The sequence below is a fragment of the Telopea speciosissima genome, chromosome 11 (assembly GCF_018873765.1).
Source record: "Telopea speciosissima isolate NSW1024214 ecotype Mountain lineage chromosome 11, Tspe_v1, whole genome shotgun sequence".
Lineage (NCBI taxonomy): Eukaryota > Viridiplantae > Streptophyta > Magnoliopsida > Proteales > Proteaceae > Telopea > Telopea speciosissima.
The window spans coordinates 57,097,124-57,110,325 of record NC_057926.1 but is presented as its reverse complement, the minus strand read 5'-3'; the positions used below and the strand labels follow the sequence as shown (position 1 = coordinate 57,110,325).

Genomic DNA, 13,202 nt, shown 5'->3' with positions numbered 1-13,202 from the left:
TACACTTCCCCATTCTCTCTTCTCCTCTCTTCCCCTATAAATACCGCTTGCCCTTTGGGTTGTAGGAAGTTAGTTTTTTTAGTTCAGTTTTTAGTTCAATTTTAATTCAGTTTTTAGTGTAATTTTTATTCATTCACTTAGTGAAATTTTCTCTTCTTTTCCTATTTTTGGCTTAAGTTCTTAGTTTTGATTTCAAGTTCTTAGTTTTGATTTCATAAGTCTAGTTTAATGGTTGTAATAGTTTTAGTTTAAAGCTTCCTAGTCTAAGTTCCTATGTTGATGACAAGACATGGAGATTTAGAAGAGGAAGCCATGGTGAGTTTATTTAAGTATTCAAGCACATCAAGGTATCTCATTCTCTAAACCCTTAATCTCATTCTCCCTCTCCTCTATCTCTCTCTATCTTCTTCTTCTTCTCCCTCTATTTCTTTTATTTTTTTATAGGATTGTGGTTTGTGGATGCACTTTTATTCCCTTATTCCTTTTATGTGGTTATTATGTGTGGCTGTATTTTTATTCCTTTCAATTTGCGTTAGTCCGATGGGTTAGATGCTCATGTGTTAGGACGCCAATTTAATCCCTTAATTTTGTTAGATGCTTATGAGTTAGGATGCATTAATTTTCATTAATTTAATTAATTTAATTTAACACTTTAATTTGGTTCACTTTGCATTACTTTTAAGTTAGTTAAATAAAGTGGCGTATATCTCCTCGTGTTCGACCCGTAGCTACGATTGACCCGTACGCTTGCGGTATTATTTTAACTCAAACAAGTTTTTGGCGCCGTTGCCGGGGAGATTATTGACCACTTTATTTTTTTGATTTTTAAGTAATTCGAAGTGCTTTAGTTCTTCTCTTTCTCCTCTTTTTTTTTTTTTTTAAATAAAAAATAAAAAAATAAAATTTGAAAACCTCCTCTTGTTTCTTTTCTGTTTCAATAGTGTGCGCCCAATCTAAAGTCCTTCATATGCCTAAACCCAGCCAATCTTGGTGCCCCTTGATTCGTTGGGTGGTTTGGATTGGCATGTGACTTATCTTTGGAGGTGACCACTCTTGATAACAGGAAAGCGACATACTGAGAGCGTTGGAAACATAAATGTATAGTAGTCTTCCACCCTACATCAGAATCCATTTGGAGTCGCCCGTAGGTGGCTCGTGAAGACTATACGGGTTCCCTTGCTGTCAACCTATATGGCAATCTTACAGCTTTGGAACCATTGTTTCGATTTTTGAGGGATAGATGCACTATCTACCTTGGGCTCCCTCTTGTTTTTAGTATTTTTTTTTCTAGTATTTTATTTTTCTTTAAACTTTTTTTTTTTTTTTTTGGGAGACCTCAATTTGGGATAGGTGGTTAATTTAGAATAATGGGAGATACACTTCCTTATAAGACTTTGGGGGAAAGATGGACCTATGCTAAGGCAACCATGATTTTGGAGGAAATGTTTAAACAGGTTAAGGAGGCCAAAAGTAGTGAGATAGAGAACAATTTTGCACCACCTCAGTACAATTTTGCTCCCCAACCCAACTATGGGCTTTCGGAAAATTTTGATTGGGCACTTCCCCAGACAATCCATGTTATGGAAGGATGCCCTAATCTTTATGGGGGTAGCTATGGTGATGAGAATGTGAGTCCTCAATTTCAATACAATTTTTTTGACACTTACAATCAGGGGTGGAGTGATCATCCCGATTTCTTGTGGGATCAATGGAACAACCAAATTGGACCACCCAATTTCCAATATCATGGTCAGTTTGGTCCTCCAATGCCCAACCCTCCATTAAATCTCAATGGACCACCTCTCCTTGAACCATATCACCAACCCCTTGAGTTTCAAAATATGGGTGAGGAGGCCAGATCGAATGAGCTTGAGAAATACATAGACCTTCTCACAACAAGCCAAAATACCATGGAGAAGCAACTCTCTCAACTGATAACCATGTTACAGGAGGAGGAAACGGGTACATTACCTAGTCAGCCTGAACCATCCCATCCCCAGTTTAATGATATTGAAAGTCCACCACCCCAATTTGAGGTTCATGAGAGTCACTCCCAACAAGATGCTTTTCATGACAATTTATTTGTTGAGATTGAGTCTCCTAAAGATATTAGTGAAGCGAGGTTTGATGAGCTACTTGGGGAAGTCCACCTTTTGCCTGAAATTTTTGATTTTAGTGAGCCTAGTGAATTTATTGATTTAGAATCCGACTTTCATGATAACATAGAGAGCCAAGAAATTCGATCTCCCCATCTCTCTTTGGAAAACTTAGATAATTGTCATTTTGAGGATTTCATTGTCTCACATGTTCATTTGTCCAAACCTCCTAGGTTTGACGATTTTATTGAGGAGGACAATGTCAGTCATAATGCCTTTCAAGCATATTTCCATGATCCTTATTTGGCAAACCAAGTTATGCAAAGAGCGGATAGTTGTATTGCTAGGATTGATTTGAGTAAACCTTCAATTTTTTATGATTATTTAGATGAGGTTATTCATAATCCTTTTTATGCTTATTGTGATCCGTTTTTGATTGGTTTTTCAAAGAATGATAGGTGTTCTACTTTGCAAATGGGAGAGGAGGGACGGATTTATGGCACGAGTTTTAATGCTTTCATTTTCCACTTGTCCCATGAGGATAGATTTTTTATTGGATATTTCTCGTTGCGCTTAACTTCCATATTATTTCTCGCTTTACTAAAATTCATGGTCGAGTGTTTTAGGTCCAAGCTATTTCTCCATTTTGGCCATGGATTGAGATTTCTGTTGCGCTCCTAGCACTTTTTGTAGAGCTCATGACTCTTCATGATCCACTTTGTTGATTATATCCTGTAAGCCCCTTCATCTCCTCCCTTGTCCTTATTCTTTCTTTTATGCATGCATTGAGGACACTGCATGAATTAAGTGTGGGGGGGATGTTGGGCTTAATTGGTGAATTTTGATTGTGATAATAGTTTGGTTTTGTGCATATGTCTCTTTGATTGCAAAGCGAGAGAAAGAGGGAATTAGGTGTCCTAACATGCAAAATAATAAAAAATCCCTTTTTAAGGACGGTAATTGGTTTGTATCCGGTGAGAGGGATTGAATTGAAAAATATGAGCGTTATTTCATTTGATGGCTAGATTCCTCTATGTGTTTTATGAACCCTTTGATCTTTTGGCTAGTAGTTGAGACCAATTTGTTTGTGACAAGGCAAGGCATGAAAGTGGAAGTGAATGAAAAAAAAGAAAAAGAAAAAAAACAAGAAATAGAAAAGAAAGTGGAATTCCTTGGGACTAAACAGGGCACTGTGCCTCCTGAAGCAGGGTGACTTGATCGAAATTCCTTGGAAGGAAACTCAAAAAAAAAAAAAACTCTTGCATCAATGTCTCAATGTCTTATGCATATATGCAAAAAGCGAAGCTACCAAGTATTTGGGTATCGGTGTATGCTCCACCATGTCATTCGAGAACGAGAGTGGAGTAGAAATAGAGTTTGTGGTTGAGAAAGAAAAAACTTTTGCCTTAATGCCTGGAAAAAAATTATGGTCAACAATACTCAATGCCTAAGTCTTTGGTTCCATCGATGCTATGGGGGTTTACTTGAAGGTGAGTAGTGTTCGGAAAATATGAGGAGATCCCTTGAACTTGATGCATGCTTGTTACTTGAATTGATGTGGGGTGATAAAATTCAAGTGTGGGGAACCTTTGGCTCCTTGATCTTTAGTTGAACATTTTTGGGATTATGTGCCTTGTCCCTACTTATGCTATGATTAAAATTTACAGCATTCATTTACAATTGAATTTTGGGTGTATATTCACTGCAAACACCCACGAGACACAACTCGTCCACTAGGGTAACCTAGGGGTTCAAAGGCTTGTTGTACATGCTAAGTGCAACCGTGATTCCTACGAAAGTGAGTTAGGATTTTCTGCATTCTAGATTAGTTTTTCTTTTGCTTTACTTGAGAACAAGTAACGTTCAAGTGTGGGGGAATCTGATGAGCACATTTATGTGTGAAATCTTAGGGCATAAAGCATACATTTTACCATATTGGACAGAGTTACTCGGTGTTTTCTTGTGCTTTTCGTTTTAGGTGAATTCTTGTGAAAATGGAGGAGATGATGCTAAGGAAATATTTTTAAGGTGTTTAAAGGTGTTAATGGCTTGGATGCGTAGCCCATCGAGTCACTCGTAGCGGTTTAAACGGCACATGATTCGAGTTGAAACGAAGAAGTTACGGCGTTAGTAACGAAACACGAAAATGGTCTATAGGGGTTTATTTATAATTATTGACAGTCGACTGGGGATAAAGTGAAGCGAAAGTTCAGATTTCAGGGGCCTTAATGCAATTATTAGAAGTTATATTTCTTGTACCTGAAAGATTCCATTTGGAGGGCTCTGGACAGTCCAACTTCCACTTGAGATATTTTGGGCTCCCAAACTCCAAATTGGACGAAATTTGGGTCTATTTTGGGTGATTTTTGCAAGGAACATAATGGTGAGGCCTATATAAGCACCCCATGCTCTACGTTTCTTGAAGGACAGAATGGGTATTTTATTTATTCTTGAAGGAATCCTAGTCATCACCCTTACTCTCTCTCTCCTCCAACTTCTCAAGGGCACTTCTGGAATTCTACTTGGGATAGACTTATTTTGAAAAATATTCTCACCTATGGAAAGTTGAAAAATCAAAGATGCTTTGATTTTATTGCTTGGAGAAGATATCTACAAAGAAAAGGAAGCACTTGTTAGAATTAGAAATTTACTTTTCTAAAAATAGAAGGTCTATGTAAATAATCTTCTCTTCTTCTTCTTTCTATTTTTTTCTTTTTTTCTTAGGATTCAAGGCATTGTAAAAGAGGAAGGATAAGAGAATATTCTCTTTTCTTAGGGAATATTTCTCCTACACTTCCCCATTCTCTCTTCTCCTCTCTTCCCCTATAAATACCGCTTGCCCTTTGGGTTGTAGGAAGTTAGTTTTTTAGTTCAGTTTTTAGTTCAATTTTAATTCAGTTTTTTAGTGTAATTTTTACTTCATTCACTTAGTGAAATTTTCTCTTCTTTTCCTATTTTTGGCTTAAGTTCTTAGTTTTGATTTCAAGTTCTTAGTTTTGATTTCATAAGTCTAGTTTAATGGTTGTAATAGTTTTAGTTTAAAGCTTCCTAGTCTAAGTTCCTATGTTGATGACAAGACATGGAGATTTAGAAGAGGAAGCCATGGTGAGTTTATTTAAGTATTCAAGCACATCAAGGTATCTCATTCTCTAAACCCTTAATCTCATTCTCCCTCTCCTCTATCTCTCTCTATCTTCTTCTTCTTCTCCCTCTATTTCTTTTATTTTTTTTTATAGGATTGTGGTTTGTGGATGCACTTTTATTCCCTTATTCCTTTTTATGTGGTTATTATGTGTGGCTGTATTTTTATTCCTTTCAATTTGCGTTAGTCTGATAGGTTAGATGCTCATGTGTTAGGACGCCAATTTAATCCCTTAATTTTGTTAGATGCTTATGAGTTAGGATGCATTAATTTTCATTAATTTAATTAATTTAATTTAACACTTTAATTTGGTTCACTTTGCATTACTTTTAAGTTAGTTAAATAAAGTGGCGTATATCTCCTCGTGTTCGACCCGTAGCTACGATTGACCCGTACGCTTGCGGTATTATTTTAACTCAAACAGTGGTTCTTTGGTGATCTAAATTGAAGCCTGGTGTCCCTTTTGTCCTCCATTAAGAGCTGTTATTTCTGTTATCACACAACTCAGTTCGGTTTCAGGGTTACCCAGTTTCAGGCTTTCAGCAGCCTGCAATTCCAGAAATCTTCACTATTATGACTTCAGATTGGACCCATGATAACAGCCTTCCTAACCATGGATTGGGCTGATATTTTGATAAATTTCCCCCCTTCAAGGAGACTCCACTCGACTTTAGTGCGAAGTACATCTGATTGGTGGATCTATAGGTTCTTGCAACTTGTTAACTTACTACTGGAACCAAGTGTAGACCAACTGTTTGCCAGAATTTGTGCTCCTACTGTAGACTAGGACACCTGTGACCTAATCCTTCATTACACTTCCCTTCTTAAGATGGATTGGTATGAAGATTTCAACAATTAAACCCCTCAACTTTTCCCCTACCACATATTTCCACCTTCTCCTTGGCACACTCCAAGACTGAAACCCACTTCCCGCTTTCATAGCTCCTCTAATGACGGGGTTTTACACATCTGAATCATCAGTGTTCTCAAAAACAACTGCAAATTTCTTACAAGAGACAGCTGTTAAAGTCTGGGACAAAGGTCAAACAATTCCCCATCCAACACCAGTCCTCCAATGTCTAAACTAAGAATACATGCTGTGGGATCACAAATATACTGGGGTGTTCTGTATGGGTTGTGGTGCACTATGGATTGTTGTTCTATGTTGCCTACTAATGGCAAATGCTTTTGCAACTACGAAAAATATACAAGAAAAACATTGTTATTAATCAAAAAGAGAAGTCATCATTTACCGTATGTAGCATATGAACACCAAAGTCCTTGCCCCAAATGATATTCGTCCGAGTTAATCATCAAGAAGTCAATAAAAATATGGATACAACCATAATCAAATACTTTACTAGATTTCAGGTAATGATAAAACACATATAAACCATGATGAAAACCTCTCATTCCTCGTTGTTTCTTACTGCGAGTTATGTCCTGAATAGCAGAAAGAATCCTAAATCACCCACATAACCAAATCAAAGTTGTCACGGCGGCTAGGCGACCCAAGGCGTTGGAGAGGGTCCAAAATAAAGGCGACACCAACTAGGCGGTCAAGGCATCCAAGGCGCCCGCCAAGGCGACAAAGGCGCCCAAGTCAACCAAACGCCTGGACGCCTAGGTGGTGCCTTGACAACTATGAACCAAATGGCTCCTGAACCTTACAAAATGAACAAAACTACAAGGCATGACCAAGATTTCTAGTTTCAGTTTACGTAATTGTGTCATCCTCCTCAGCTTGGAAATATGCATGACTTCTAGTCTACATTGTAGTTGCCCTCACCACATTTCATTGCATAATTTTCCAAATCAGATTTCGTACTCCATGTCTCCATTCAGAAGACATATAAAGTATACCCTCTAAGTTCTAAGTACTATCCAGAGCCACAAAATCAAATATGGAATATGTAGTGCACAATTTTTTTACTTAGTTTTATTTAATTTATGTCCTAAATAGCCCACCAGGTCACCTTTTGGTTTTGATAGGTAACAGAGAGATTTTTGAGAGAACAAGATGGATTTACAAGCTAAGACAATGCACAGAGGCAAACTCAACCATTGCAAATGTATGAAGGAACTGAAAGACAACAAAAGTATCGAACATAAACAACAAAGTCAACAAAATAAACTGTAAGCGGATCACGTACTTAATGCAAAAACAAAGAAGCATCCCATCATACTTTAGCATTATATCTATTTGGAACTATTTGAAAAATTCAACAGGCATAGATAACATCACCTTACTTCAATTGTACAAAGCAAGTGTAGCCCAAGGATTTCATTCCTTGCATGCCCCTCAAAATTTTTCCTTCATATTTGGTTAGTCTTCATACAGATATACTGCTATGCTACTTTACACATTCTTCAGCCTGCTTCGGGTCCAAACATTTGCGCCAAGAATTCATCAAGTTCCCCGGAATTTGGCACACCATCTGTACTTATATTATCAGACGGCAATGAGCGAATACATCCAAGAATATGTTGAATATCCCGAAGCAGCCTGGTACATTGAGACATTGGCATTTTAGTATACTAAAAACTAACACAAGGAGAGAAGGGGGGAAAAAAAAGGGGCAGAATATCTGACTTCCATGTGATGTAGACTAGGATCACTGTACCTTTTCTTTGCTTGAGGAGTGGTAATCTCCAACTGTGAAAATGCTTCTGAAATTTGATAATGGAAAATTTGAACCACTTGCCTGCAAGTAGCAAAATTGTGTTATGTTGCAGGCATCATCAAATAAGCATTAGAGATTAAACTTTTCCTTTATTTCAAGTCTAAACAGAAACAATGGAATACGCACATGATTCACATAGACCAACTGAGTACTCCAAGAATAAGGTGTAGTTAAGAATGCAAAACCAGGAAATATAGATTACATCTGGACCTGATGGTAGTTACAGCAATAAAGAGTGAAATTTCTGAAAGGAGGAATAACCTCCTTTCTGCCTGTGCTTTATAGGTTAGGTTTTTGCTGCTGAGGTTGAGTAAGGTGAAGCGATTGGATGGATTTAGTTGAGAAGTTGCATAAAATCTGGAAAAGATATGAGGATTATAAGAAGAAAACCTAGGAGAACACTTGGGCTTCAGGGCAATCACACTCCAAATAGTAGCAAACACAATTCACAATTGATAACTCCTAATAGTTTCTAGGAAAATCAAAACTTCACAAAGTAGTATTCCCACAAGACAGACTTAGATGTGTGCAGTGTGATAGGGGTCTCATAGCCATCTCAGTGGTCAAATTTCAGCCTAAAACAAACACTGAAACTAGTCAAAATGTAATTTAAAGTTTCAAAAATTACAAAAATGCCATTTCACCATAATAAAATCAAGTGGGATTGATTTTTATTAACATTTCGTCACTTTGAATTCCCTTTCAAAGCACTTACCCTACCTGTCTTGGGCTGACTAGTTAGATGGGTGTTGAATCCTCTATGGCAGCGGCATGGAACCTATAAAATGAAACCTAAAAATAACTGGCATCATCTGTGCAGGATCGTTATATGTGAGGCAAGCAACCCCAAGTATCCCATACAAAATCAAACTCAGTTTCCAACAAGGCCATTTGATTTCCTACAACAGGAGGAAAGGAGGATAGCTATTCGTCCCACAATTTAGACCCAGACAGAAAAGATTTACATACAGAACCTAACTCTAACTTTTCTCTATTCAAGGAGTGCATATGTCATGACAAAAAGGAAACTAATTTACAACCACCCCCACCCCCAAACCCCAAGAAAAAAGGGGGAAAATGCAACCTGAAATTTGGGATATTTCCAAAACGGCCAACTGGTCATAATAACAGCAAGCACTGTATATAATATGACTGTATAATGTTCACACTGGGAAATAGAAATTTCAATATTTATCACCTTAATCTCACACCTCACCTGAAAATTGCTTGAACATCTGCTTCATGCAGAGTTCGAGATAAGACGCGTTGAAGAAAGCCAACTTCCTGTAGATACAAAAAACTAACAGCCAATCAGTACTAACTGGTTAAACATCCTTCCACCCCCAACCCCCGCCCCCCCAACAGAAAAAAAAAAACAAAAACAAAAACAAAAACTACAGAAAGAAAAGAAAGAAGTTTGGCACAGATCAAACAAAAGAAGAGCACAAATTAAGGCAGAAAATACAAACAGCACTGTACCTTGGTTAAGGACTTAGCAAACTGACTGGGCTGTACATCATTGTCCTCTGGTCTATTCCAACTCTCAACAATTCGACGCAAGTCACGTAAATGTACCAGCAATCTTTCCCTCATTATCTGGACTAGCTTTGTATGTATCTCATCACGATGAACCTTGTAATCCTGCAATTTTGAACAATTGAAAAGAAAGAATTTCCAAATGAATAACTGAACTGCCTACATGCTTAAAACAAACCATCAAACACATACATCCACATAGAAGTTTCTAGAAATTTTGGAATTCTAACGATGAAAATATCCATAGAGAAAATGTGTACGAAATAAGTAAATAATAAGTTATATAGAAAGTTATCTGAAAATAAAATAATAAAAAATATCTCCAAATCATGTGAAACCAATCTAAAAAACAAAACATGGATAGTCCAAATAGGTTAAGTTAGAATGCTAGCATACATCAAAAGAAAGATGTAAATCAATAGGGCCATCACCCAGAGCTGGTCCCATCTATGCAGGGTCCTGGGAGGGTGAGTTTAGAGACGGTCCTAACCTTTGGCATTTTTTGCGCAAAGTGGCTGCTCAGAAAACTCAAACCTGGGATTTACCCTGGCAACCTGAACCTTTTACCATTGCTCCAAGCAATGGCCTCTAAAAGATGGAAATCAATAAAAGCAGATACCACAAAAGACACTGAACATTGCTCAGAAATGAGCCAAATGAACTAGTCTGTAGATCATATGTACCGGTGAATTCCAACTCTCAACAATTTGGCAAAAACACATAGATGGACCAAATATAGAAAGTTGATTTCTGAACTTCCCATTTCTTAGTTAAAAAGAAGAATGGGAATGGCGCCACAAATAGAAAGCTCACAGATAGAGCTTCCAAATCAGTATTCAAGAAACAAATGTTCGGCTCATAAGAATGTTCACTACCAATAATCCTAAAAGCTCAAACTAAAGGTAAGGGCAACGTAAATATATGCATCAACGCATCCCCCGGAAAATGCAGGCCTGTCATTGCTTGGTCCTTGCACGTGACACACCCGCGTGCTCCAGATGGCACTGAGGGGGAAAAAATGTTGGGACACCCGTTGCACTTCCCAGGAGTCGAACACTCGAGCCCCTGCTCTAATACCATGTTCGCTGCCGCTTATCCTAAAAGCTGAAACTGTTAGGTAAGGGCAACATAAATGTATACATCAACAAAGAAAACATGTTCTTCTTGAACCTTAGTTTGCATTAACAAACACCCACCAAAGCCCAATAACCAAAGGTAATTAGACTCCATTGGATAGACTGATTAATTTCAAAATGAAACAAATAATTTCTCGTTTTTTCCCTTTCTTCTATTGGGAGTGGGGGAGTGTCAACTAACTTAAAGCATCAGGAAATTCCTTTCAAACCCATCTCAAGGGAACTCTGAGCTGCATGAATATTTCAAATCTATTATGATCACATAGGCCAACAACTCCCAGTGGAACTGATTCTCAGCTTCAGGTGCACAATTTTCCTTTTTTTTTTTTATGAATAACACAAATTTATTGCGAGAGGAAACAAATCAAACAATGTTGTGAGTTTCTCAGCAACTATGCAAGTCTACGAAACGATTTTCTGGTTTTCCTTATTAGGGCACATTCTTAGGGCACATTTGGATCTAATCCTCAACTCAGCCAATTCAGGAAAATTCTCATGATTGCATTTCCAGCTCCAATTCTCAGAAATGGAGAATTGTGTTTAGATGCACTATTTGTGTCTACTCTCTCCTCCAACGATTGACGAAAGAACCTCTTATTAGGATGGTTTTCTTCTATTTCTTATGTTTTAACCAAGAAATGACAAAAATGCCCCAGTTAAGCATGCACAATGCTTGTCGATCTTTAAACACTTCAGTGCAGATTTGCGAGAATGCAATTTTAAGTTCTCCAAAATTGTTCTCTTGGGTGCCCTCACTTATTTTTCTGGCCTAATTCTCAGAATTCATTCCAGAATTAGAGCCAAACGTGTATGTCTAGGCGCCAATTCTAATTGTCGACCAGAATGAATTTTAGAATTAGAACCAAACATGCACCTAATAGTGTTGCTAGGATGTGACCCTCTTAACTGGGTCTAAAGCTGAGACCACTTCCTGCACGAAAGCTTCAAGCTCAACCAAGACCATTAAAGCAAAACCAACCATGTTGGTGGGCTTAACACTTCCAATACCATTCTCAAAAAATCAGACTTTAAACCCGATCTTGAATATTTTTCTTTCAATAGCTGCAACTCTCTCCATAGTAGAAAAAAAAAAACAAAAGTGAAGGCCCAAACACAGAAAAGTAAGAAACCCTAATCCCTTGGGTTACAAGCCGGATGATGCAGATTCATCACCAAAATAGGCTTGTTTTATTAGGAATATGATGCAGGACAATCTTGGACCGGGCCGACCCAACTGGTGTACTACATTGGACCGACCCAAACCCAGTTGAACCGGGTCCAGTTTGAGTGTTTGGATCTAGTAGGATTTTAGGAAGTTTATTTTATTTGGGAAATTGTTATGTAATCTTTTAATTTAGGTAGTTATTAGACACAGGGAAATTTCCAATTTGAGTTTTATTTGTTTTCTATTATAGTTAGACTGGTTTTAGTAAGTAATTAGGAGTCTTTAATTTTGGGTGCCTTTTATTCCTCTTTATATATGATGTAATTCCCCATCATTAGAGATATGCAAGAATGAATTGAAAATTGAGCTTGTGCGAGTGCAACCCCCCCCCCCCTCCTTCTCACGGCTTCTTCTCCCCCCTGCTGCTGCTGCTGCTGCTTCTTCTTCTTCTCCCCCCTGAAATTCAAAATTGGGAATTTCCATGTGTCTAATAACTACCTTAAAATAAAAGATTACATAGCAATTTCCCAAATGAAATAAACTTCCTAAAATCCTACTAGATCCAAACACTCAAATGGACCCGGTTCAACTAGGTTTGGGTCGGTCCAATGTAGTACACCAGTTGGGTCGGCCCGGTCCAAGATTGCCATGCATCAACTCGCCCATGAGTTTTAAAGAAGGAAAGGATCAGCACTACTCGATCAGCATCCACCATCAAAAGCTTAGTTGGAACGGTGATCCCGCACATCTCCCAATCAGCCATTATGATCTCTTGATGGTCGCCAACAAACGATATGATTTTGATTGGAATCCGATTGCGGGGTTTTACCACTGCAATTGGACAAAAGATCGGCTCTTCGGTTGCAACCTTGATCGGACCGTTCAGTTCATCTCGATCATCACGTCCAGTTTCAATTTGTTCTTCCACTTGTGTTAATACATTCGGCTCATCTTTTGGTGCTTCAACTTTGTCGACTTGAATCTCTTTAACAGAGACATCTTCAGTAGAGTTGTCTGTCAGTGCAATAGAATCTCCTGGAAGTGATTCAATCGGTGATGCTTCAATCATAGTTTTCCTGTCTTTCTATTCTGAAGGCACGGATGTGTTCGTGAAACCTGTTAACCGTTTGTAGTTCAATTGTACCTCACTTAGGCATGAAAATTGAATGTTCAGTGTACAGCAATCATCATAAATATTACGGCCTTGAAGAATATTCCTTGCTGAAACAGCACTCAGGAGTGACTAATACTGGACAAAAGCTTAACAAACAATAGCAGACTGATGAAAGATCTTGATCTTGTCAACAAATCCATGAGGAGAAAACACTTGATGCAACGCTTTCACAGTTATAGGATAGAGCAGCTGGTGGATTGTAACTAAAAGAATTCGGTTGGGTGGTTGTTTGGAGAACATTGATAGCACAATTGTAAATACAATGAAGG

At 38.0% G+C, this 13,202-nt stretch overlaps 1 protein-coding gene across 2 annotated transcripts in view; it reads right to left on the bottom strand.

Annotated features, from left to right (window-relative positions):
* The window catches only part of LOC122646175 (vacuolar protein sorting-associated protein 54, chloroplastic), a 130,514-nt gene that overhangs the window by 15,636 nt on the left and 101,676 nt on the right, over nucleotides 1-13,202 (bottom strand). Inside the window, exons 15-18 of one of the 2 annotated variants that reach the window (XM_043839668.1) lie at nucleotides 9,402-9,563; nucleotides 9,139-9,206; nucleotides 7,863-7,943; nucleotides 7,484-7,744 (exon numbers count right to left, since the gene is read on the bottom strand). In XM_043839668.1, the coding sequence (XP_043695603.1) occupies nucleotides 7,609-7,744; nucleotides 7,863-7,943; nucleotides 9,139-9,206; nucleotides 9,402-9,563 (447 nt within the window). In that variant the 3' untranslated portion in view covers nucleotides 7,484-7,608. The remainder of the gene's footprint in view (nucleotides 1-7,483; nucleotides 7,745-7,862; nucleotides 7,944-9,138; nucleotides 9,207-9,401; nucleotides 9,564-13,202) is intronic. The other variant, XM_043839669.1, reaches the window with a different exon arrangement.